At 59.9% G+C, this 24,969-nt stretch overlaps 1 protein-coding gene across 1 annotated transcript in view; it reads left to right on the plus strand.

The window, feature by feature from the left end:
• The window catches only part of CELSR3 (cadherin EGF LAG seven-pass G-type receptor 3), a 34,238-nt gene extending 12,136 nt beyond the window's left edge, over window positions 1–22,102 (plus strand). The window contains exons 3-35 of the mRNA XM_037384945.1: window positions 838–1,060; window positions 1,520–1,635; window positions 2,434–2,522; window positions 2,949–3,106; window positions 3,318–3,481; window positions 3,951–4,076; window positions 4,255–4,424; window positions 4,635–4,820; window positions 4,968–5,078; window positions 5,329–5,497; window positions 5,748–5,889; window positions 6,068–6,188; window positions 6,499–6,682; window positions 6,775–6,876; window positions 9,161–9,255; window positions 9,984–10,193; window positions 10,677–10,860; window positions 11,327–11,476; window positions 11,727–11,907; window positions 12,213–12,380; window positions 12,709–12,835; window positions 13,011–13,217; window positions 13,325–13,499; window positions 14,061–14,173; window positions 14,481–14,560; window positions 15,206–15,332; window positions 15,998–16,111; window positions 16,291–16,427; window positions 16,522–16,628; window positions 17,305–17,478; window positions 17,622–17,822; window positions 18,000–19,077; window positions 19,746–22,102. Coding sequence (XP_037240842.1) covers window positions 838–1,060; window positions 1,520–1,635; window positions 2,434–2,522; window positions 2,949–3,106; window positions 3,318–3,481; window positions 3,951–4,076; window positions 4,255–4,424; window positions 4,635–4,820; window positions 4,968–5,078; window positions 5,329–5,497; window positions 5,748–5,889; window positions 6,068–6,188; window positions 6,499–6,682; window positions 6,775–6,876; window positions 9,161–9,255; window positions 9,984–10,193; window positions 10,677–10,860; window positions 11,327–11,476; window positions 11,727–11,907; window positions 12,213–12,380; window positions 12,709–12,835; window positions 13,011–13,217; window positions 13,325–13,499; window positions 14,061–14,173; window positions 14,481–14,560; window positions 15,206–15,332; window positions 15,998–16,111; window positions 16,291–16,427; window positions 16,522–16,628; window positions 17,305–17,478; window positions 17,622–17,822; window positions 18,000–19,077; window positions 19,746–19,773 — 5,717 coding nt within the window. The 3' untranslated portion in view covers window positions 19,774–22,102. The remainder of the gene's footprint in view (window positions 1–837; window positions 1,061–1,519; window positions 1,636–2,433; window positions 2,523–2,948; window positions 3,107–3,317; window positions 3,482–3,950; window positions 4,077–4,254; window positions 4,425–4,634; window positions 4,821–4,967; window positions 5,079–5,328; window positions 5,498–5,747; window positions 5,890–6,067; window positions 6,189–6,498; window positions 6,683–6,774; window positions 6,877–9,160; window positions 9,256–9,983; window positions 10,194–10,676; window positions 10,861–11,326; window positions 11,477–11,726; window positions 11,908–12,212; window positions 12,381–12,708; window positions 12,836–13,010; window positions 13,218–13,324; window positions 13,500–14,060; window positions 14,174–14,480; window positions 14,561–15,205; window positions 15,333–15,997; window positions 16,112–16,290; window positions 16,428–16,521; window positions 16,629–17,304; window positions 17,479–17,621; window positions 17,823–17,999; window positions 19,078–19,745) is intronic.
• The last annotated feature ends 2,867 nt before the right edge of the window (window positions 22,103–24,969 follow it).

Genomic DNA, 24,969 nt, shown 5'->3' on the forward strand with positions numbered 1-24,969 from the left:
GTTAATGAGCTCGTTTCCCTGTCACTTCATGCTGTCTCCTCATCCTTGCATGCCATGGAGCAAATAATGGGAGTAGGGCCCAGGACCTAGGGCTGCAGCTGAGCAGTTCCCTGCATTGCATGCTGCAGGGACAGCATGGGAAAAGGGGCTGGCCAGACCCCCTGCCCCGCACTGCTGAGGGGGCTTGGGGCATCCCCGTTATTGATGCCAGCAAGGTGCAAGTGTATTTGGTGTCCCTCATCTGACTGGTTTCCACTTGGCTTTTGCTCCTACATCAGAGCCTGCATGCAGGGTTAGGAGGTTCCTCGTCCTGTGGGTGAGTCTTTCGTAGCTATTGGCAGGGGAGCTCAGTGGCGTTGGGCAGTCCCCATACCCCAGAGGCAGGACTGCAACGCCTGTCCCAGGTCTGTGCGCTGGCAGCACCTAAGGAGGCACTCCGAGGAGACACTCTCAGCATCGCTACGACTTCCCTGGCTCTCCGTCCTTAGAACTGTGCAGCCCAGCTGTGATCAGTCCCCTCCTGTCTTATTCCCATGCCACCCTGGGTCAAAATTTGCCCCTTCAGATGGAGCTGGCATCCCATCCTGCCAGTGGCTTGTGCTGCAGGGCTGGCAGTGGTAGCTAGCTTGCTGGCTACCGTGGGGAACCCCTGGGTGACGCCTGGGTTCTCACATCCTTTGCTGGCCCCCAGCTGTCCCAGACTTCTGCCCCTTGGCTACCCTGCCCCAAACCTGGGCGGATGCTTGCACTCCCAGGGCAAGGGGTGGATGGGTGGCTGCTCTGTGTGTGCTCCCCAGCTGGGTTCTGTCCCAAGCCTCTCGTCTTACTCCCCCTTAGGCGAGAACTGTGAAGTGGACAGCCGCTCAGGGCGCTGCGTACCCGGCGTGTGCCGCAATGGCGGCACCTGCACCAACAGTGCCGATGGGGGCTTCCACTGCCAGTGCCCGGCAGGTGGCTTCGAGATGCCCTTCTGCGAGGTGTCCACACGCTCCTTCCCACCACGATCCTTCGTCATGTTCCGGGGCCTGCGCCAGCGCTTCCACCTCACCCTTGCCCTCTCGTGAGTGCTCTCATTCCTCTGCTGGACGTCAGCACCCACCAGTTCACCTGGCCCTGCTCTGGTGGCTCTTGTGCACCCTGGGCCTGCCCAGGGTCTTGCTGATGCTCTCCAGACCCCTGTGTTACTGGCTTTGCCTCGCCGTGAGGCTGCCCTGTTGCCTTTAGCCAAAGGGCTCTGAATTTGCACTGGCATGTGTCCCCTGGCATCACCTCATCCCTTCCTTCAGTACCTCTGCCCTTCCTGGCTGCCAACTCTCTGCCTCCATGCCAGGCCCCCATGCTCCCAAAGCATCCCCTGGATCAAGCTCCCAGCCCCTTCCCAGCTGGGCTTGCACCCAGGGCCAGGCCTGGGTCTCACCCTGTCCCAGTGCTGGGACGCTGGTGCCATGCCACAGGAGAGCGAGGATCTCTGCATGCTCCTTGCGCACGCCCTGCCCTCCTGCTTCCTCCCTTGCCCCAGGTTCAGCACCGTGGAGCCCAGCGGCCTCCTGCTCTACAACGGGCGCCTGAATGAGAGGCACGACTTCCTGGCGGTGGAGATCATCCAGGGGCAGGTCCAGCTGAAATACTCCACAGGTAGGCTTGGCCTTGCCTGTCGTGGGATTTGTGGGAAGCTGTGAGAAGACCTGTGCTGAGTGGAGAGAGTGGGTTGCTGCCTGGATGGAGCCTGTATGTAGGGAGACAGGGTTGAGAGAGGTGCTGGTGAGTGTCAGTGCATGGCAGAGGGGGTGGGTGTGTGTCTCAGGACCCTCCCTAGGCTTAGGAGTGCAAGTGCAGCAGCGGGGCTGTGAGTACAATCCAGGATAAACCCTTATGGGGGCTCTGCTGCTGTTCTGCCCTGTTACGAGCTGTGAGCTTCACCTCCTGCCTTGCTATGAACCAGTCTGGAGAGGAGGACCCTCCCTGGAGGGTGTTTGCTGTCCTGTTGGTCTCATCCCAGCTGCCTTGTGCTGTTGCTGTGCCCATCCTGTCTGCCCCGAAGGGTGTCAGGAGCAGCTCCTCCCCCCTCCCCTGCACACAGTGCCTGATGGCCATCCTGCTACTGCTCTAGTTGCACTGGTCTCCTCAGAGCAAGGTCCAGCAGTGAGCAGCTGGCAAGGGGCGAGATGCCATGGTGCCAGGGCACCCTGGTAGTCAGCCTAGACAGAGGAGCCATCCTGGGGTGCTGGCTGTAGCCCCAGGGCTGTGATTCCCCCTGTCCTGCTGCAAACCACAGCAGGCAGAGGCTGGTTTGCTGAGCTTGTCTCCCTGAAGCCCTTCTCCAACCCTGCGCGAGGCCATCGGCAGCGCAGTGGGCTTGGTGCCTGCAGGAGAGGTGGGCGCATCCAAGGGCTGTCCGGCTTTCCTCAGCGTGCCATCATCCCTGTCCTGCAGGGGAGTCCAGCACGGTGGTGAGCCCCTACCTGCCGGGGGGGGTGAGTGATGGGCAGTGGCACACGCTGCAGCTCCACTACTACAACAAGGTACGTGTGTCCCAGCTGTCCCCCTACACGTGTGGGTGTCTCTCCCTGTGAGGCATCAACGAGTGGCTCTGGCTGTCCTGTTTTCTGGCTTTGCCCCATGGGGGAGGCTGTGGAGAGAAGGTAGAGGTGGTTTTCAGCCCTTGGGGATGGGTGCAGTGGAGCAGACAGCCAGGTGCAGGGGAAGACTGACCCTCAGGACCACACTTGGAGGCTGCAGGAATGCACTCCATGCGGTGTTCGTGCCCATGCCTGTCTCTGGCGCTGCTTGCTGGGCTCAGCCAGAGACGTCCCTCCTGCTTGGCTCACACCTCCAGCAGCGCAGCAGTGCCTGGGCCACACTCAGGCCCTTTCCTTGCTGCCATGTGGGCCCTTGGGTGCCTGAGTCTGGGGGCCTGTGTGCTGCTAATGCCCTGTGTTTGGTTTCAGCCCAAGGTCAACACCCTAGGGGTGGTGCAGGGCCCCTCCAAGGACAAGGTGGCCATCTTGACAGTGGACGAATGTGACGCCTCAGTGGCCCTGCAGTTTGGCAGTGAGATCGGGAACTACTCCTGTGCTGCAGAGGGTGTGCAGACCAGCTCGAAGAAGTGAGTTCCTCAGGGAGTGCTGGGCTCTGCTGCAGTGCGGAGAGGAGCAGGGCGCTTGGGTGTCCTGTGGAGTCAGCCCTTCACATCTGGGACCTTGGCTGTGTGTGCCTGTCCCTGAGGATGTCTGCTTCCCAGCCTCTTGATCTGAGGAGCCAGCTGACCAGTCTGAGGTCGCTGTGGTTCTTAAAGCACTGGGCTTCTGTCCTTGTAGGTCCCTGGACCTCACAGGTCCCTTGCTCCTTGGAGGGGTCCCCAACCTGCCGGAAAATTTCCCTGTCACTCACCGGGATTTTGTGGGATGCATGAGAGACCTCTACATTGACAGCAAACGCATTGACCTGGCCTCCTACATCGCCAACAATGGAACTGCTGCAGGTACCAGTGTACCAGTGCCTTTGCTCCTGCCAGCCCCTGCCCTGGGAATTGCCTCTCCTGCTCACCCGTCAGCACTGCTGGGCTGTAACAGCGTCATGGCAGCACAGCTGGAGCTGAGCAGCTTCCCATCGGAGAATGGGGCCTCCAGATCCCCCTAAATGAGCCGGTCCCCAGCTAATGTTCTGGAAATGTCCCCTGATCCCAAGTGCAGAGCCTGCAGAGCTGGCCTTGTCTGGGAGATGCTAGGTAGTCAGTCCAGCTCTGCAGTGTCTTTCTTCTGGCATAAGGAGCAGCGACAGCCTTGACCCTCATCCCTGAGCATGCAGGGCCTGTGCGGAGAGGCTGAATGGCTGGGATTGCCCCTCTGGCAGCCAGGGGAAGGGCTGGTGGGCAGTGGTGCCTCTCTGTGTGGGCTGCAGGGAGGTGGTGAGGAGGTCAAGGCTGATGTGGGTGACTTTGATGCCTGCAGGCTGCCATGCCAAGCACACGTTCTGCGACTCCAGCCCCTGCAAGAACGGCGGCACCTGCTCTGTCAGCTGGGGGACCTACTCCTGCCTCTGTCCTGTTGGCTTCGGGGGCAAGGACTGCCGCCATCGTGAGTGAGCGGGTGCTGCTGGGCATGGGCAGGGTGGGTATGTGCCAGGCTGTGCTGGGGTTGCTGTGGAAACAGAGTAGGGGAGGTCCATGTCAGATGGAGCAGCTCTGTTGTCCCTGCATCTCATGCTCCCTGTGTAGTGCCCGTCCCTTCTCCTCACCTCCACTTTCCTTTCCAGCCATGCACCATGCCCACTATTTCCAGGGCAACAGCGTCCTGACCTGGGACTTCAAGACAGATGTGAAGATCTCGGTGCCGTGGTACCTGGGGCTAGCCTTTCGGACACGCCAGCCTGACGGGGTACTTCTGCAAGCCCATGCTGGCCAGTACACCACCCTGCTTTGCCAGGTAGGGCCACAGCCCCAGCCACAGCACCATGTCCCCAGCCTCTGCTGCTGTCTGCCTCAGGAGAGCAGGAGGACCCTGCCCTCCATATTGACTCGAGCTCCAGCAGAGGCTGGTTGCAGGGAGAGATGTTTAGCGGGAGGGTAGGCTGGAGGCAGGTGGGATTGGCCAGGTCTTTGCTCACTGCTGCCATTGCTGGCTCCCTCTCTGCAGCTGGCTGGGGGCCTGCTCTCCTTCATGGTGAGCAGGGGGTCCGGGCGCAGCACCAGCCTCCTCTTGGACCAGCTGCGGCTCAGTGATGGGAGATGGCATGACCTCCAGCTGGAGCTGCGGGATGTCCGCAGCGGGCGAGACTCACGCTATGTCATCACCCTCACCCTGGACTTTGGGCTCTACCAGGTAGGTGCTGCTGGAGACCCTGGCATCAGGACAGGAGCTATGGGGAATGCTTGGCATACACCGGCCAGGCTGGGCCTCTGCACCCTCAGAGAGAGTTGGAGCAGAGCTGATGCCAGTTGCCCCATGTTACTCTGTTTCCTTCTGCAGGATACGGTGGTTGTTGGAAATGAACTGCATGGCCTGAAGGTGAAACACCTGCATGTGGGGGGAGTCCTGGGCTCTGGCGAAGTGCAGAATGGGCTGAGGGGCTGCATACAGGTGAGTCCATTGCTCTGAACCTTCCCTTTCCAGCACGTCTGTTACATGGAGGGGTGGAAACACAGGCCTGGCAGCTGCTGATGACACTCGCGCCCTGAGCACTCAAGGCTCTGAGGTGCTGTGGGGCAGCTGTAAATCAACGCAGCAAGGGTGATGGGGGTCGGCTGCCCCGGGGGGGTTGTGGGAGGGCAGGACTGGAGCCTCGCACATCTGTCCTAGCTTCGCTCTGAATTTGTCGCCTGCATTGCAGGGTGTGCGACTGGGTGACAGCGTCACTGGGACTGTGCTGCCCAAGCCCAGCCATGCCCTGCGGGTGGAGGCTGGCTGCAGTGTGCCAAGTCCCTGCGACTCCAGCCCCTGCCCAGCCAACAGCGTCTGCAAAGACGAGTGGCAGAGCTACTCCTGTGTCTGCCAGCCAGGTGGGTCCTGTGGCACTCTGCCACACCTTCTTTTGCCATGTCTGTCTTCTTTTCCCCCTATGGCTCCTTCCTGGCCTGCGACTGCTTTCCTGTCTATCCCTTGGGCAAGTCGCATCCCTGTTATACACTGTCATTAATTTTTCTGGAGGGCAGAATCCCTCCTGAGCCCTCTAAATCCAGTCCATGGTGCTCTGGCACCTCTCGGGGGGAACATGCTTGGTTTACACTGTGCTTTCTGTCCACACCTCAGGGTACTATGGAGGGGACTGCGTGGATGTGTGTCACCTCAACCCCTGCAAGAACAAGTCAGCGTGTCGCCGCAAGCCAGGCTCACCCCTGGGCTACGTGTGCGAGTGTGGAGGGAACTTTTTCGGGCAGTACTGTGAGCACAGGTGAGATGCAGGGCCATGGCCCCGTGCCTGGCTCTGTGCTACCCTCACATCCTGACTATGTGACCAGGGACTTCTCAGTGCCACCTAGCTCCTTGGAGCAGCTGAGCTTTTGGGCTGGTGGGAGGAGAAGGCTCAGGGACTTTGGTGGTTGTAACAGCAGAGGTATTTCTCTCCCTAGGATGGACCAGCAGTGTCCGAAGGGCTGGTGGGGGAACCCCACCTGCGGGCCCTGTAACTGTGATGTGAACAAGGGCTTCGACCCCGACTGCAATAAGACCAACGGGCAGTGCCACTGCAAGGTGAGGGGCAGCTGTGCCCATGGGGACATGGTCCGTGGCTTGCCTGGAGCTCTGCCTGTCCTTGATGCTGTTCCTTGTCCTCCTGCAAAGACCTGGCAGCTGCCTGGGCCCTGCTTTGTGTGCCCGTTTCTGGGCTGGATCCCTGCTCAGCTCTTCTGTGCAGCCCTCCTGCCCCGGCACAGTGAGAATGGGGGCAATGGGGGTGCTTGAAAATCAGGAGCCTGGCCTTTCTCTTCCCTGGCTCCAGCGGTTCCCCAGGCACCAGCCTTGGCTGCTGTCCTGTCTGATGGCTGTCCCTGTCTCCTCCCAGGACTTCCACTACCGCCCCAAAGGCAGCGACACCTGCCTGCCTTGTGACTGCTACCCGGTGGGCTCCACCTCACGCTCCTGTGACAAGGAGACTGGCCGGTGCCACTGCCGGCCTGGGGTCATCGGGCGCCAGTGCAACAGCTGTGACAGCCCCTTTGCTGAGGTGACGCCCAGCGGCTGCGAGGGTGAGTGTGAGCACGGTGGGGGGCTGGTGCCTGGGGCTTGGCATCAGTGGCCTCCCCCTGTGACCGGTCCCCTGGGGCGTGTGTCTCTACAGTGCTCTATGACGGCTGTCCCAAAAGCCTGAAGGCGGGTGTGTGGTGGCCCCAGACCAAGTTTGGCTTCTCAGCTGCGGTGCTGTGTCCCAAAGGCTCCTTGGGTGAGTGGGGGATGCGATGGGGAGGGGACAGCCTGGCTGTCCTGCGGGGGCTGTAGCAGCCCCAACAGTATCACTCTGTTCTTGTGCTGTCGCAGTCCCGTTTAGCTGGGCTTGAGGGCTGGGAGAAGGAAGTTGGAGAAAATGCCACAGCCTGGGGGAGAGCAGAGGGGTCTGGCCGTGGGGCTGGGAACAGGCTGAGCGGTCCGGGCCCATCACCCAGCCCCAGGGCTGTGCTGTTCCCTCAGCCTTGGTCCCCACCTTCTCCCCGCTGCTTTTTGGTTTCAGTGGGCTTGAGGCTGGGGTCAGGCCTGGCCTGGCAGCTCAGCACCCACAGCACCTTGCTGTGGCTCCACTGGCCCTGTCCTCAGTGTGTGCCGCGAGGGGAGCGGGGCACAGTGTGCCATTAGGTGAGTGTTGGGTAGGAGTCAATGTCCTGAGCTGGAAGAGGCTGTCCTTGGTGACAGCAAAGGCATGAGAAGGGTGTCTGGGACTGTAGGGCAACACAAGCCCCAGGGGACAATACAAACCCTGTCCTTCTCCAGCCGTTCGCCCCAGGAGGAGGCAGGTTCTGCTCCTAACTGTTGTCGCTTCTCTCCCCGGTTCTCTCGCCCTCCGTGCTCAGGCTTGAGGGGTGCAGGTAAGGTTGTTCCCATCTCCTTCTCCCTGTGCTATAAGGGCCGCGCCACATGGCTTTCCCTCCCTGCTCCCTGCCTGGCACCCTGCACACCCCTGCGCTTTTCCCACTGCTTCTGGAGCTGCCGAGTGTCTTCCCAATGCTTTGCCTGGCCTCAGCACTCCTACACGCTCTTCCCTGCTCCCAGCACACAAACCGGTGCAAACGTGGCTGCAGCTGCATGCAGCCCCTGCCACCCGCAGTCCTGAGCCTGCAGTGTTGGCTCCGGGCAGGTCTGTGCTCTGCTGCCTGGCTGAGATGGATGCTGGCTCTCCTGGATGGGTCCCTGCTTGCTTGGGCTGGAAGGGGAAGGAGCTGGTGATAAGCGATGCCAGTGAAGCCATGGAGGAATGGCTCTGGGGTGGAGGAAGGGGACAGTTGTTTGAGCCGGGGGCAGTAGGATGGGGGTAGGTAATGATGGCACGCACAGCACAAGGTCCTGGTCCATCTGCCCGGCTGGTAGGAGGAGGTAGAGGGACCCAGGCACCGGATCCTGCACAGATCTGCAGCTGAGCTGATCTCTGTTCTCTGCCAGCGGGAGGTCAGCAGTGTGGAGGTTTCTTTGTTCTCCCTGCTCCCAGCTGCAATGGCACTGGTCCCTGTGCCTCTGCAGCTGGGGGAAAGGTGGTTGGGGAGGACAGGTAGGAGCTGGACATGGTGGGAGGGGGCATTCTAGTCACTGGGGCTTTTCTGAGCAGCGACTGGACTCTGCTGCAGGCTCCCTCTCCCTGCCCCGGCCATGCTGCTGCCCTCTCCCAGCCATGGGCACCTGGGTGGGCTGTGCCCTGGTGCTGCCCCCAGGAGGGCCTGGTCCACAGTCCTGCCAGGTACACTGGGGCCGGGTGGGTTCCTCTAGCTCAGAGTGTGCACGGTGACACTCCCAGCCCAGGATGCTGCTGTCCGTGTTGGCTTTGGCAGCACTTTTGGTGGTAGTTCCAGAATGATCCCATTCATTGCTGGTACTCCCGTTGCTGTGCAGTACTGCTTGGGCCCCAGCCAGGGACTGGGGTCTTGCGCTGGGTACTGAACCCACGCTGCTGGATGGAGAGTCCTCCATCCCACTGGACCTGCAGGGGCTCATCTCTTGCAGCAGGTTTGCCAGCCCCACAGCAGCTGTGTTGTCCTGTGGTGACTTTGCCCTGTAGAGAGAGACAGGACCTCAGCAGGCATTGCAGGCTGTGAGCCAGGGGATGCCTAGAGCTGCGTGGGCTTCAGGAGTCTGGGGTCAGATGAGCCCTGAGGGCACAGCCGCGTCTCCATCAGGAACCAGGGGCTTCTCCAGCCCAGTCCCTGCCAAGTCACTTATTCCTCTTTGCAATTCATGTGTGATGGCACCTGGTGTGATGCAGCCCAGAAGCACACATAGGAACCCAGCTCCTGGAGGGTGGCGGGGTGGCAGCAGCTTGCTGACATGACGCGGACCAAGGGTGGAATGGGCTGCACTGGTGCAAAGCAGGAGGATGGTCCTGGGGTGTTACAGGCCTTCCCTGTCACTTGCTGGTGCTGCTCTTTGGGATTAGCTGGTGCAGAGGGTCCCTGCTGAGGAGGGATGCAGCAGGGAGCCATTTATCCTGTGCTGAATTTCAGACATCCCCTTCCTTCTGGTTTTAGGTGCGGCCGTCAGACACTGTGATGAGGAGAAGGGCTGGCTGGAGCCAGATCTCTTCAACTGCACTTCACCTGCCTTCAAGGAGCTCTCCATGCTGGTAATCCTCTCTCAGCTCTGCAGCCTTGACAGAGCAGGAGCCATATGAGCAAGGGCTCACAAACAGGTTTCAAAGAGCTGAGCTCTCCATGGGCACCTAGAGTAGGAGAGGGCCTTGCCGCGGTGCTCAGCACATTTCTCATCTCCTGCCCCCAAACCCATCCTGTGGGAGCACTGATGGGAGCTGAAGTTCACTTGGCTTCATCTAATGTGAAAATAATGAAAATTCCCCATCAGAAATGACCTGTGTCCTGCCCCAGTGTTTGAGAGGAAAACAAATAACCCTGAGCAGGGCTGGACGGTTTGAAGCTGGCGGGATGTCTGCTCCACGGGACATCTGTAGCCCCCCAGACTTTGCCAGTGACAAATCCCTTTGAAATATCCAGGCAAGTTTATTGAACACTTGCATCTCACCTAGGCTGAGTTGTAACTGAAGCCAGGGATGTTTCCAGCAAAGTATCACTAGGTGCTTGCCCTGCCCTTTCATCTCCTTGGCCTCTGTCATGTATGGCACTGGCTTGGCTGGGCCAGTGCAACCCCTGGTGTGTTGCTGGAGGCTGGCTGGCTGCCAGAGATGCTCCCTATTCTAGTGACCACCACTGTGAATGTCCGTGGCATGCGTCATGGTTTCAAAAATAATCTCTGGGTCTAGCAGGGCCTGCAGCATCCGAGTTTCCCAGTGAGGTACCTGCTTAATTGTTTAATCCCCTCCTTTCTCCCCACTGGCAGCTGGAGGGCTTGGAGAGGAACGAGACTGAGCTTAACACAATTGAAGCAAAGAAGCTGGCCCACCGGCTCCGGGCTGTGACAGACCACATGGACCACTACTTTGGCAATGACGTGCACATCACTTTCCGCCTGCTATCCCGCCTCATGGCCTTTGAGAGCCGGCAGCATGGCTTTGGCCTGACAGCCACACAGGATGCTCACTTTAATGAGGTGAGTCCTTCCCCCAGATCAGGGTGGCTTCTGATGCTGCTCCTTTATCAGCCACCCTGAGCCTGGGTCTCTGAGGGGATCGAGGATGTTGTGAGACCACATCAGGGGCATTGGGCTCCCCAGTGCCACACAGACATTGGCCCACAGGAGCGAGACCCGTGGAGGTCACCTGCGTGGCTGCGGCTGGGGCACAGAGTGGATGACGAGAGGCAGAGAGCTGGGTTTGTTCAGGCTGGGAAGGCAAAGGGAGGTCTTACTGCTGCCTGCAAATCCCTCGTGGTGGGGGTGCAGGGAAGATGCCTCTGTAGGACACCGGTTGATGAGCATTGTGGTTGGGGGCCTGTTGTAGCAGAAAGTACTGCTCTTCCCCAAGCCCTTATGCAGCAAGCTGGGCAGAGAGCACACTGCTCCAGCCTCGGCTGGTCGGGACAAGGGCCAAAGGCAGTGCTTCCTCACCCCTGTCCCCGTGTCTCTCCCATGCAGAACCTCCTGCGTGCAGGCAGCTCTGTGCTGGCACCTGAGAACCGGGAGCACTGGGCCATGCTGCCACACAGTGAGCATGGCAGTGCCAGCCTCATGGAGCAGCTGAGGGACTACTCTGGCACACTGGCCAGCAACATGAAACTCACCTACCTCAACCCTGTTGGCGTCGTCACCCCCAACATCAGTGAGTAGGAGCTGGCTGGTGGTGGGTGCTGGCTGGGGTGGTGCCGAGCCATTCCTCCACCTCACCCTGTCCCCTTCTCCTCATCTCACTTCACCTCAGCAAGGGTGCTGATAACGTCCTTGGTGGCTCCCTCAGACATGGGGAGGTGTTTGTGAGAAGCACTGGAGTAGCTGACACGCCATCAAGAGTCAGCAGAGCCAGGAGTATGGTGCCTGCTCCCAGTTACCTCTCAGTCTCTAGTGAAAAAACTGCTGGCCTCAGTGGCAGAAGTAGTCTGTCCTGTGGCAGAGCAAGGATCTGGGCTGGGAAGGAGCGCATCATGCCCAAACACGGGACATATCCACCACCCAGCCTGTGGCTCATATGGTCTCTTTGCCAGTGACTTCAAACCTGGGGTGCCCTGGAGCATGGTTGCTCTCCAGGTGGCCACCCTAGAGCTGACTTTCACTCCCTTGCTCCTCTGCAGTGCTGAGCATCGATCGCATGGAGAATCACTCCCACATCCGCCGGCGCTACCCTCGCTACCACAGCAGCCTCTTCCGTGGCCAGCCCGCCTGGGACCCCCACACCCACGTTGTGCTGCCGCTGTCAGTGCTGAGCCCCCCGAAAGCTGAAGGTAAGCATGTGAGCATCGCTCAAGGAACACTGTGGGTGGGCATGGCTGGCAGGAAATATGTAGAACCATAGAATGGTTTGGGTTGCAAGGGACCTTTAAAGGTCATCGAGTCTGCATATGCCCCTGCTGAGGCCTGGCTCTGTCAGAGGTCCGCGAGTCACCCCTGAGAGCTCAGAGCTTCTCACTTACACATCACAAGTTGCCTTCAGGGAGCATGTGTGTGTTCTCACCACCCCCTTGTATGCCTCAGCTGCTCCCACGGCAGTGCCCACACTGGCTGGCGGTGAAGGAAACTACACTGTGGAGAACTCCTCCCCGAGGCAGGCGCTGCCAGAGCCTGAGCCCGCTCTCAGTGTGATCATCCTCATCATGTACCGCACCCTGGGGGGCCTGCTGCCTGCACGCTACCAGGTGGATCGACGCAGTGTCAGGTACATCCCCCACCCCTTTGCCCTCCACAAGCACCAGTAGACGGAGGCTGGCTGGACTCGGCTCTGCTCCCTCCAGCCGTTGCTGAGTCTGTCTGCAGTGGCTTCAGTTTGGTTCCCACCCAGACGATCCTGCATTGCTCTGCCTGTTCCCCACCTTGTCGTTGCTCTGCCCCAGTTTCCTGACCTCTTGATGTGGGCTGGGCAGAAATATTTCTTCTGAGACATCAGTGCAGGGCATTTGGGAAGGTCCCAGGGGGCTGCAGCTGCCAGGCATGGTGACAATAGAGCTCCATTGCTCCTTGCAGGCTCCCCAAGAACCCCGTGATGAACTCCCCCATCGTAAGTGTGTCTGTGTTCAGCAATCACACCTTCCTGCGGGGGCCCCTGGACACCCCCCTCGTGTTGGAATTTCACCTGCTGGAGACTGCCAACAGGAGCAAACCTCTCTGCGTCCAGTGGAACCACTCCAACCCGTGAGTCAAGCACAGCTGGGCTGCTCTCTTTGGGCTGCTTTTCCCAGGCACCCTCTTGTTCCCCGAGTTTCCCTGGCTATGACAGGCTGTGTACCTGGGCATCACTGGGACATGGGGGTTTCCCCCTTCTCCCAGGAGGTCCATTCCTGCTGGGAGGGTACAGCAGGGTCCCTGCAGCGCTCTGGCTCCAGTACTTCAGCTGTAGGAGTGCAGTTGTATCAGCTGGTAGAAGCCTTGGCCATCACCCCTCTTCTCTGCAGCTCCTTCCCCACACACCACATTCATCTGTCTTCTCTCCTAAGTGCACTCTACTTTTTGGTGGCTGCAGGACCAACCCCTCCGGCTTCTGGACAGCCAAGGACTGTGAGCTCGTGTACCGAAACACCACACACGTCCACTGCCAGTGCTCCCAGTTCGGCACCTTTGGAGTTCTGATGGACAGCTCGCACCGAGAGGTAATCTCGGTCTGCAGGGCTGTGGGAGGTGGTGGGGGCTGTTAGCCGCTGGGTGCCAGAATAAACAAGCACAGGCAGAAAATCACCTGTGGGACACAAGCAGAGTTTGAGAGCTCAGCAAGCTTCGTGTCTCCCCCTAACATCGCCATTTGCCTTTGGTTCTCTGCTGCTGCAGCAACTGGAAGGTGACCTGGAGACCTTGGCAATTGTCACTTATTCCTTGGTGTCTCTCTCCTTGGTGGCTCTGCTGCTGACCTTCTCCTTCCTGACCTGCCTCAAAGGCCTCAAATCCAACACACGTGGCATCCACTCCAACATATCAGTCACCCTCTTCTTCTCTGAGCTGCTTTTTCTCCTGGGCATTAACCGCACTGAGAACCAGGTCTGTGGGCTTGCACAGGGCTTGAACAGGGGGCGGGGGTGAGGTGTGGGTGATGCAGTTAGCCTTGGCGCAGTGGGACCATCTCGGAGTGGCTTTTGTCTCCCCAGTTTCTTTGCACTGTGATTGCCATCCTCCTCCACTGCTTCTTCCTCTCCACCTTCGCCTGGCTCTTCGTCCAGGGCCTTCACATCTACCGCATGCAGACTGAAGCCCGCAATATTAACTTTGGGGCCATGCGTTTCTACTATGCCATTGGCTGGGGAGTGCCTGCCATCATCACCGGTAAGAGCTGCTTGTCCTGCAGCCATGCCCAAAGCACTGCTTCCCAGCAGCCTCCTGGTCCCCTGGTGTTGCCCGGCTCACTTACCCGATGGGGAGAGCTGAGGGTGGACTTGCCACGGCCAGCAGCGCTGGCAGCAGGCAGTACTGTGATGGTCAGCTGGGGACCGCATACCAAGGGCTGTCATCTTGCCTTCTGGGAAAAAGTAATTCCTCAGCCCATCTCCCCGTGGCTTGTTTGATGGGCACAGGGCTGCTGCACTCCCAGGGCTTGTGGTTAAGGTCTCCTGATTTCCCAGACTTGCATGCTTGGGTGACCTGATGCTGGCAGTGAATGCCTGCTGGGTTGGGCTGTTCCAGGGACGCCTGGAGAAGAGGAAATAAAGGCCCTGATGCTGTGGCTCACGGTCCTGGCCCTTTCCCCTGTGGTGGGGAGACCCGTGCACAGAGCAAGGAGCAGGGAGAGAGTCCTTCCGTGGCCTTCAGTGCTGGAATGGGATCGACATGGCTTGGACGAGTCCAAGGCTGCTAGGTCTGGACCTGACCTCTTGCCTCCTCCTGCAGGTCTGGCCGTTGGCCTGGATCCTGAGGGCTATGGGAACCCTGACTTCTGCTGGATTTCCATTCATGATAAGCTGGTCTGGAGCTTTGCAGGCCCCATTACTGTCGTCATTGTGGTAAAACCCTGTCCTGTTTCACCCAGAGCCCTCTCCTGCCTCCCTTCACACCATGGGCACTCGCCCCTTCCTCGGCTGCCCACTGCCTGCCCCGTTCTCTGTACTTTCTTTCCTCAGTTAGAGACCCTCTCTTTGTCCCTCGTTGCTCCAGCCAACCCTGGGGGAGGCCACGGCTCGGGCGTGAAGGGGAAAGGAGGGGACACTCGCATGGGCCTGGCAGACCTGGAGTCTGCCCACGCTCTGCCCTGGGGATGTCAGGTCGGAGTTGGCCCTTGGCACAGCTTCTAATATGTGCCAACACTTTCAGATGAATGGGGTCATGTTCCTGCTTGTGGCCAAGATGTCCTGTTCCCCAGGCCAAAAGGAGACTAAGAAGAAATCGGTTCTGTGAGTATTAGTGGCCAAACTCCCAGCAGAGCTTCTGTGGCTCATGGGTTTTAGCATTTTCAGTGACCATCCTCCCTCTTCCACCATTGCAGAGTGCTCCTCTGTGCATCAGTATTAGCCTTGCAGCCACTCTCCTCTCCCATAAACTGCCAGCCATGTTAATCCTTCCTAAACTTTGTCCTTCCCTCTTGTTCCTACATCCCTAGCTCCACACCGTCCCACCAGCCTGTCCCCCTTCACTACCTGCCCTCACAGCCACCCCTTGTGTCTGCTTGGATTCAACACTCAGCCCTTGTCAGCTCTCAGCATCTGCTTCTTCCTCTTGTATACGCTCCTGAGAGCTTTCCCCGCTCCCTCCTGGGCCAGCCCTGGAGCTTGGCTCTGCTCGGTGGCTCCAAATGACCTGTGTTGTTTGGGCCCCTGTGTTTTGCCATGTGTGATCCAGAAGGGAAGGCCCGGGAGTTGTGGGGAGCTGAACCATGCGCAGAGACATGCCTGCAGTGCTGGGCTGAGTAGGGAGGGCTGGGCAGGAGCACGCTTTCCCCTCTGCATCTCTGTCTGTGAGCACTAGACTGTAGATTAACAATACGCACTAACCTCTCCGTGTGTGCCTGTCTGTCTGTCTGTCTCTCTCTCTCTCTCCAGCATGACGTTACGGAGCTCCTTTGTTCTGCTTCTAGTTATTAGCACTACCTGGCTGTTTGGCCTCTTGGCTGTCAACAACAGTGTCCTGGCTTTCCACTACCTCTACACTGTCCTCTGCAGCCTCCAGGTAACTGCCCGGCCTCTGCCAGGGGAGGGCACGGGTCAGCCCAGGAGAGCATCCCTGTGGTCCCCACACCATCTGTGAAGAGTGGGTGCCTTGCACTGAGCCCCCAGCATCCTGCTGGGCTCCCTGTCTCTTCTGCTGTCACCACTGTGGCAGCAGGTGACTCCTTCCAGTCCTCGCTGCTGTGCCTGTGATGAGCAATAGCGTGGAGCAGGAGGTGGCTGCAAGGCACTTGGTTCAGAGGTGACATCCAAGGGGCAGCAAGGACCATCTCTAGAGGGAAGGGGACTGCCTCCATGCTCTCAGAGGGCAGAGCAAGAGAGTAGCCTACAACAGAGGTGTTGGACACCCCAAATATGACCCATGGCAGCACCCCACAGACCTCCTGCCACCACCGTGGCCGGTGTTGCTGCAGGGGACCCTGCTAGCCATTCCTTGGCCGCTGCCAGCCAGGAGGACACCCCACCCTTCTCTCCCTCACCTGTGCCCACCATGAGGGTTAGCACTGATCGGCGTTGGGGGGCTCTTTAGTGCATCGCAGTCCTGGTGGCCATCGGGGCAGACGCGCTGGGCTCTGGAGGAGCCAGGGACTGTCCCAGCACTGGTGCTGTGGGTGAGCGGGTCGGCTGGCAACCAGGGTCTGTCTCTCATGATGTGTCTCCTCACAGGGCCTGGCTGTGCTGGTCCTGTTCTGCGTGCTGAATGAGGAGGTGCAGGAGGCTTGGAAGCTGGCCTGTCTCAGCAAGAAGGGCCAGAGCGAGGAGGCCACAAGGAGCACACAGGTGGGTGATGGCAGGAGCAGCCAGGCGTCTGGGGACAGGCTGCCTGCCTGGGACTGGAGCCGATGGCAGCATTCTCACTTCCCCAGGGGGATGGCAGGTGTGCATGGGAAGGGCATCCCTTGGGCTGCTGCAGCACCTCCTTAACAGGGCACGTGCCTTCTCTCTGTCTGCCTCACCAGGGCCCCAATGCCTACAACAACACAGCGCTGTTTGAGGAGAGCGGGCTCATCCGCATCACCCTGGGGGCCTCCACCATCTCGTCAGTGAGCAGCGTGCGCTCTGCCCGCACCCACTCCAGCCAGCGGGCTTACCTCCGGTAGGGACCTGCGCGGGGCTCCGGGGTGCCAACAGTGCTGGGCAGAGCTGGGGGCTCCTGCTGCTGTGACCGTTCGGGTCCTCCTGTCTTTCAGAGACAACGTGACAGCACGTCAGGGCTCGGCCCTAGATCACAGCCTGCTGGCTCACGCTGGCCCCACGGACATTGATGTGGCCATGTTCCACCGCGATGCTGGGGGAGGTAAGGCTTGGCCCTGTGCCTGGGCTTGGGGCTAACCGCATGCATCCTGAATTAACTCCTGGCTTAAGGGAATTCTTCCTAGTGCAGGTTCTGGCTGTATGGTTATGTCCCCCACCCCCTGTTCAGCTGTGGATTTCAAACATGCTGCAGATAGGAGGGAGAGGCAGCAACTGTGTCACTTAGCACAGCCCCCTCCTGGACAGATGGCAAAGGAGCTAGAAATGGACAAGGAAGCAAGAGAGGGGCCACAGGCTGTCACAGGGTCCCTGGGGACACTGGGCTCCCCAGTACAGCACAGACATTTGACTTGCTGGAGTAAGACTGGTAGGGGCCACCCTCGTGGCTGGGGCTGGGCTGTGGGACAGGTGAGCAGAGGCTGAGGGAGGTGGGTTTGCTCAGCCTGGAGGAAGAGGAGGCAAAGGGGTTCTTATGGCTATTTGCAACTTCCCTTATGGGGAGGTGCAGCTTGACAGAGCCAGGCTCCTCTTGCGGGCACTGGTGATAGGGCCAAGGGAGCAGGCACAAGCTGCTGTCAAGGGAAGAGCAGTGTGGGGTAAGGCAGACTTGTCCTCATGAGGGTGGTCATTCCTGAGGTGGTTCTACCTTCCTGGCCCTGCCACCTGGAGCCTCTCCTACCTTCATTCCAAATGTCTCCCCAACACACGTGTCCCTACAGACCAGGACTCGGACTCGGACAGTGACCTGTCTCTGGATGAAGAGCGCAGCCTCTCCATCCCATCCTCGGAGAGTGAGGAGAACGTACGCCTGCGGTGCCGCTTCCAGCGCCAGTTCAAGCGGGCAGCGCACAGCGAGCGCCTCCTCACTAACCCTGCCAACACCACTCCCAAAGGCAAGTCCCAGGGGCTCTGGCAGGGGAAGGGGTGAGCTCAAGTCCCTGGGGGTCAGGCTGTGTCTTGTGATGGCTTTGATTGCTGCTCACACAAACACTCTCTCCCTCTTCCCTGGGGCCTGTTTTGCCATGTCCTTCGCCAGATGTGGATGGCAATGACCTCATGTCATACTGGCCAGCTCTGGGCGAGTGCGAGGTTCACCCCTGCTCCCTGCAGAAGTGGGGCTCTGAGCGGAAGCTGGGCTTTGACATCAACAAGGATGCAGCCAACAATAATCAGCCAGACCTGGCCTTGACCAGTGGAGATGAGAACTCCCTCACCCAGACACAACGGCAAAGAAAAGGTAATGGGCTGGAGCAAGCAGGCAAGGGTGGCCTTGCCTGTCTTAGGCTGACGTGGCCGTGAAGGCTCAGCATCAGATCCATCTTGTGTCCTTGGGGAGGTATGGCTTATCTCCCCTGGCTTTCATGCTTTTTTCACTGTTATGCGAAGATTTGACTTCTCTTTCTGTCCAATGCAGGGATTTTGAAGAACCGCCTCCAGTACCCTCCAACTCTCCAAGGCCTGCCATCCGTTGGCAGGATGACCAATGAGCTGACGTGGTACAAGACCTCCACGCTGGGTCACAGGGCTGTCCCTGCTGCCTCCTACGGCAGGATCTACTCTGGGGCAGGCAGTCTGTCACAGCCAGCCAGCCGGTACTCGTCACGGGAGCAGCTTGACATGCTGATGAGGAGACAGATGTCCCGGGAGCAGCTGAGCAGACACAACTCAGGAGAGTGCTTGGAAGCTGTGCCCAGCCGACATGGGTCCAGGGAGGAGCTGGGCACTATTCCCAGCAGGCATGGGTCTACTGAACACCTGGAAAGTATTCCAAGCAGACATGGGTCTAGGGAAAACTTGGATCTACTCGCTGCTAGGCCCAGTCAGAGAGATCATGGGAACACACTGCCCCGGAGGCAGGGCTCCAGAGACCACCTTGACACTTTACCCTGCAGATTTGGGTCAAGAGAGCAGCTAGACTGTGGGCCAGTGAGAGAGGTCTCTAGAGAGTGGCTAAACACATTGCCAAGTAGGCAAGTGTCCAGAGACCGAATAGACACATTGCCAAGTCGAGATACTTCTCGAGAACAACTGGATTTGCTTTCTAGAAGACAGCCTTCAAGGGACCAGCTAGCATCAGCTAGACAGACTTCAAGGGAGCAGCTGGACTTTCTGTCCAGAAGATCTAATTCCAGAGAGCCTCTGGACACAGTGCCTAGCAGGCATCCCTCACAGGACAACCTGGGGAGTCTCTCTAGGAGGCAGCTGTCTAGGGAAAGCCTAGAGCCGCTGTCGAGGAGACAGCCTTCTAGAGAGAACCTGGAGGCCATTCCCAGCCGACATCCTTCTACTGAACAGTTAGATATCCTTTCTTCCATCCTTGCTTCTTTTAACTCCTCTGTCCTGTCCTCGGTGCAATCTTCTAGCACGCCTTCAGGCCCCCAGACCACTGCCACCCCCTCTGCCGTGCAGACCTCAACGCCCTCTGCAATGTGCCCCTCGACACCTCGCTCTGCCACCTCCCACAGCATTTCGGAGCTGTCGCCAGACTCGGAGTAAGTGTGTCCCTTCCTCAGCCAGGCCTTGTTCAGCTGGGCTTGTGCACTGTTCACCTGCCTGGCTTCCCAAAGGGAGTTTGGGAGGAGAGGGCTGTGTAATGATGAGCCCCTGGAGTGAGTGGCAGGTGTTTCCTGGTTCTGAATAGTCACTGGGCAGGGAGAACCCTCAGATGCAACAGTTCTTGGTGCGTGCAGTGCAGTGCAAGGAGAAACATCAGTGTACCTGGGTCTGCCTGCTCTGCCAGAAGTGGTGGTCCTCACTTGTGGCCTGTGGGAGCTCAGGGAAGATGCTCTGTGCAGCCAGGCTGGCCTCATGGCTGGTCCCCTTGCTCAGTGCCAGCTGTAAGTCCCAAAGAGCAGATGTGTGTGATGGCCAGGCTGGCTGGAAAGGAGGATGGGGTCCAAGTGCTACAGGAGCCCTGCCTGCTTCAGCCACATTTCTTCCCCCGGTCCCTGTCTCAGTGTGTCACTTTTTCCCTTCCGGCTCTGCTCCCTGCTAGTACTGCTCCCATCCCATCCCTCCTTTCCTCTTCCCTGACATCAGGGACTTGGAGACAGTTGTTCCTGCCCTGATCCAGGAGGGGGTTTCTGGCATAGCTGGGGGAGGCGGCTGGAGCCCAGGGGAGATGCTATGACTTAACACTGTTTTTCTTTCCTCCGAGAAGAATAACAAGAAACGAGGGCCATTCCTGAGGGGCTGAAGCTGTCCACAAGAGAGACAGAAGAAGCAGGGCCCTTCGCCTAGCCAGGTGCTGCCAGCTGAGGTTTGGTGTCCCCAGGGGGCAGGGGCCAGAACTGATGGTGGTCAGAGGCCCAAAACCAACCCTGCCTTCCCCTGCCCTCTGGGCTGAGGGGCCGGCAGCCTGCATCACCCACCAGCTGCCACCGTGCTCCTCATCATTGCCTGCCTGCTGTGACAGGTAAGGCAGGAGCCTGCTTGGGCGAGGGTGGCATCTCCAACCCCCTGGGGCCGAGCTCTTCCTCTGCGAGCTGTTTGTCTGCAGGGTGTGCGTGTGTGTGTGCGCGGAAGGTGAGCAGGGGCAGGGGGATGGAAACAGAGCCCAGGATATGGGGGCAGGGGAGGGTTTTCTACCTTTTTGTATCTTTGTAATCAGAGAGAAGAGAAATTTCTATGGTTATTTTTACGGATGGTCTGTTCCCAGGACCTGGAGCATTTGTTTCACCCAACAGCCCTTTGCCAGCTTCCCTGGGGGTACCAGGGACTGTGATCCTAGTGGACTGGAGAGACAGTGCCAGGCAGCTCTTATGGCTTTGCCAGCACTGCTTTGTCCCATTCCCATTGCAGGGCAGCTGGCCCCGCTGCCCCTCGCCCTCCCACCATGTAGCTCCGCACACGTGTCAGCACCATCCTCCTGCCTGGCATCCCTCAGCCCCCTGCAGCCATGCTGGCCCTGCAGCCAGGCCCCCCCTCTGCCTTCCCATGGGACCCCCCTTGGGGCTGCCCACCACCCGTGAGCCAGGGCTGCGTGCTAGCGAGAGCACAAGAAGGTGGGGCAGCAAGTTCAGTGCTAGGGACCTCCACTGGGGGGGAAACAAGCTTTGCTGTTCAACCTTATCCTGTACCAGGATGGTCCCGCTCCTATAAGCGCTCGTTTCCTCCGCTCAGCAAATGAACACTGTGGTTTTTACCCACTATATGTTTTGCTCTTTAACCTGCATGTTATAGAGCAAACCTCTGTTGGTTTGTGGGTCCAGACAAGGAGCTAGATGACCCTAGCTGTGCTCAGCAGCAGGCTCGGTTGTTCCCAGAGCTGATGCTAGCCCTGCGAAGGGTTAGCATCTGTCTGAACATGATGTGGCTCCAGTCTTGGGGCCCAGCATTGCCTACAACAATTGTATCTAGCTGGTTCCCTGTGGGCTCTGTGTACGTACACACATGTCCCTGTGTTCTCTGGCTGGCAGAAGACCCCAGCTCAGAGTGGCCTGGATTTTGGGAGACGGAGATAAACAGCACTTTGCCCTCTCTGAAAATTCAGGCCAACCTGGTGGTTTCTCTGCTTGACGAGGAGCCTGGTCCCGGGCTTTTTACTGGCCCTGCCATGAGGTGACACTCCTCTGTGCCTGCCCCAGCCTTGGGCCAGGGGAGCTGGCTCAGGGGGCCAGCACGTGCCCTTTCACCTGCTGAGCGTGGTGCCTCTGCTCAGCTGCCCCCGTGGTGCTCTTGGGGCTGCGTGACAGCATGCTCCTTACTGCCTTACTACCACACTGCCGTAGCATCTTACTGGATGTGTTTACAGGAGGGGACTTACGCTGCTGTCCTCTGGGACCTCTCGCCTACATCCTCGAGTCAGCGGGGAGAGCGTGGAGGGAACAGAAGGGCTGGGTGATGGGGGTGCCGTGGGCCTGGTGGGGGCTGCCTGCCCCCAGCACAGCCCTGATGAGGCAGGCTTGCTGCCGCCCTTCTCCCAGGGATGGGGAGGGAAGGGACTGCTGACATGTTTACATGCCACTGGGGACTGGCGTGTGGAGGGAAAGCCTGCCGGCCCCCCACGCCGGGAACAGCTGGGCCCCTCTGTGTTGCCCATCTTCGCCTTCGGGAACAAGCTCGTTTACATGTTTCTCTCCCGCTGTGCAGCGCCAGTCCCAGAGTCCTGGGCTCCTGTCCCCGCCGTGCTGTAGGGCCCATATTTCTGCCAGTTTGGGCACAGGGGCTCTTTGTGCTGGTGCCAAAGGGAGAGCAAGTGACAAGTGCCAAAAAGAAGAGAGCAGCAGAGCTGGTGGCTGTCCCTGCAGAGCTGGGCCGGTCAGGAAGCGGGAGTCAGTCTGCGGCTTGGTCCCCGATTGTAGTGCTGTGGCCTGGGCTCTGGGAGCATCCTCCTTGGGTTTGGGTTTGTTTCTTTGGGAGGTTTGGTGGCTTTCTTTTTTTCCTTTCTCCATCTTCAGATTCTGTGGGCAGGGAGCAGGGAGATGCCTGTGCCCCGCCCCCCCTCTCCCCGCCCCTGGCTGTGTAAAAGTGTATCATGGAAGCGCCAGATTTGGAAATAAAAGTCTATAAAATGGTGGTGGCCTCTCTGCTGTCTCTCCCTGCGCTCGGGGTCTGTGGCTGTGGGTGCAGCACCTGGGCTTAAGGTGATGCTGGGAGGGGGCTTGGGCAGGAGCTCGCAGCCACCTCCTGGGCTGAAGGGAGGGTCCCTGTGGCCTGAGGTGAGGTGACCAGGTGACGGGGACTTCAGGTGCTGCCAGTTGCTTGGACTTGGCTGTGTCCAGGCTGGTTCACCCAGGGGTGGAGTCAGCTGTGGTGGGGTCCAGTGGCCCCAGCCTTGGCTGGCAGGTCTGCGGTGCTGCAGTGGCTGTGGTTAGCCATGGGGCCCATGCCTGGCGGCAGCCAGCAACCTGGATGCCACCAAGGGGGGAAAATCCACTGTCCGAAGGCAGCGTGACCTCAGCTGGGATGATCTGGGCTGTGGGCAAGGAGAGGGAAGTGTGAGGAGGAGACGCCATCTGTGATCCTGGTGCCCTCCATCCCTCCCTCCCTTGCTGCTGGAGAGGAAAGAGCAGGTGAGCAAAGGGCAGTATTGATCCGCGGCGCCCTGAGCAAGGGTTGCCATCAATCATCATCCCTCAGTCCCTCATGGGCTCCGTCCTTATCGCTGGCCTGAGCCTGACCCAGCCCAGGGCGGCCCCTGAGCTCGGGGGGCTGGTCTCACAGCAGCCCCCGGGGAGTTGCATTGGCACTGGGAGCTGCGGTCCCGTCCTGCAGCCCACCCGAGGCTGGCCTGGGGGTGAGGGGCCAGGGAGAGCTGGGGGGGGGGGGGGGGGGCGGGGGGGCCGAGGGGGAGCCACAGGCAGAGTGGCTGGCCCAGGGAGCAGGTTGGGGCTGGAGGCTGGGGCACAGGAGGCAGCGGCACAGGGTGGGGACAGGTAGCAGCGATAAGGAGGTAGTAAATGGCACCCAGCGCTATCAGCTGCTTCTGAGCAGGAGCCCTGTGATGGCCTCGGCTTCTGTGCCAGGCGAGCAGATAAACAGCGGGGAGGCAACAGCTGCTGTTGGCATCGATGTGCCGCTACTCAGCCAAGGTGGGACTGATGGGCCTGGGGGTGGGACAGCGGGGGAGCCGAGGATGTGGGAGAAGCTGAGGGGAGCAGGTGATGAGCCTGCCTGTGGGCTGCTGCCAGACCTGGGTCGTGCCAACCACGTGGAGAGCCAGGGTGGCCGTGGTTCGTTCCCAACCCAGCCAGCAGGGATGGGAACAAGCCACTCTGACCCTAGAGAGTGTGGTCCCAGGTGTCACGACTCATGCTACTCATCAGCCCCATCCCACCACCCAGGGCACCCAGGACTCCCTGGCTCCTGCCCTGCTCTGCCCCCTGGCTTCACCCCGCACCACCCTGGCACCAGTCAGCCCAGCCCACAGGTGCCTGGATTTCCGTTACCGTATCCCCATGGGCCTGGGCCAAGCATGACTCAGAAATGCTCCAAAACCAATGGCAGTACCAGGTTGTGGTGGAGTGCAGGAAGGTGTGCTGGGTTCAGCAGGACTCTGGTGCCCGGTGGGGACCTTTGGAACAAGATAACGGCTGGGTCTGTGCATGCTGCGGGAGAGCGAGGCGATCCACAGGGCTTAGCACCCCCATTTCCAGCAGGTAAGCAGGGACCAGAGCCTGTGGAAAATACCCCAGACGCCACAGCTGGAGGCTGCGGGTAACCCTCCTTGCTTGCCCCGGACACAGCTCCTGCTCCAGGACATGCGGTGGGGAGGGGATGCCCATGGGAACCCTGGGGACACATGATGGTGATGGTGGGACCCTGAGCAGTGCCCCGGGGAGGTGAGTGCCTGGTAGCTGTCGGCAGGGACTTGGCACCAAGATGTGCCCAGCAGCCAGAAGACCCCTGACTTGCACCCAACGGGTGCTGAAGCACAGCAGCATCCCATATGGGGCCGTGGGCCAGGAGCTGAGACTGGCCAGGGCAGTGCCCAGGATGGGATGGCCCTGGGGACAGTGGTGACGGCCCTGGGCCCACCACAGCTGGGGATCCCAGCACAACAGGGCACTGGGGGAACACGGCAGGTGCTGTGCAGCAGTGGGGCTGGGAAGTGCGCAGTTCCTCAGCAGGGCAGGAGGCAGGGAGCAGCGTCTCAAAGATCACGGACTGGTATTAAAACTTAGGAGGGAGCAGAGCGTGCACCTGGCTGGCGACACCTGACCGGCCTGGGCACAGCAGGTAGGAGGGCTGGGGGCAACACAGGGACTTGGGCTGGCACAGCCCTGGCACCCCACAAGTGGTTCGCGGGTCCGTCCGGGTGCAAGTGGGTGAGCATCTCAGGACCAGCCAGGGCTACTGGCTGGGCGAGCCTGGTAGGATGGTAGCACTCTCAGCTGGAGCCCTTAGCAAGGCCAGGCTGTGCATCCATACGGAGATACCTTGGGCCCACCAGCTCAGCCCCACTCCTCCATGCACATGGGCTCAGCGTGGCTGGGGAGGGCGCTGGCGGAGAGATAGTGAGCCAGTGACCGGGGGTTGACATTCCTTCTCCCTTCATGTGTAAAGGGACAAAGTCTGTGGACAGGTTCGCAGTGTGGCTTTGCTGGCCCACTGCCCTGGCTGCGCTGTGGTACGTGGAGGAGAAGGGTGGTTGGCAGAGCTGGTGTGGGGCAGGAGCGGGCAGCACTGGTCGCTGAGGCCTTGGTTCCCTCTCTGCCCACGCACCCTCTGCCTGCTGCTCTCTGTTGCGAGCTGCTGCCGCTGCACCAGGACTGCCAAAACTCAGCTCAGCCCCGGCCTCGGGGCCAGTCCTGCATGCCTGGCTGGGATGGGATGGCTCCGTGGGACCAGCGTGGCTGCATGAGGGGCTGCAGGGTGGGTAGGGTGCCAGGTGCTCCTGGCTGTAGGGACATGGCTGAGCTCTTGTCTCCCCACAGTGGGCT

The sequence above is a fragment of the Falco rusticolus genome, chromosome 4 (genome assembly GCF_015220075.1).
Source record: "Falco rusticolus isolate bFalRus1 chromosome 4, bFalRus1.pri, whole genome shotgun sequence".
NCBI lineage: Eukaryota > Metazoa > Chordata > Aves > Falconiformes > Falconidae > Falco > Falco rusticolus.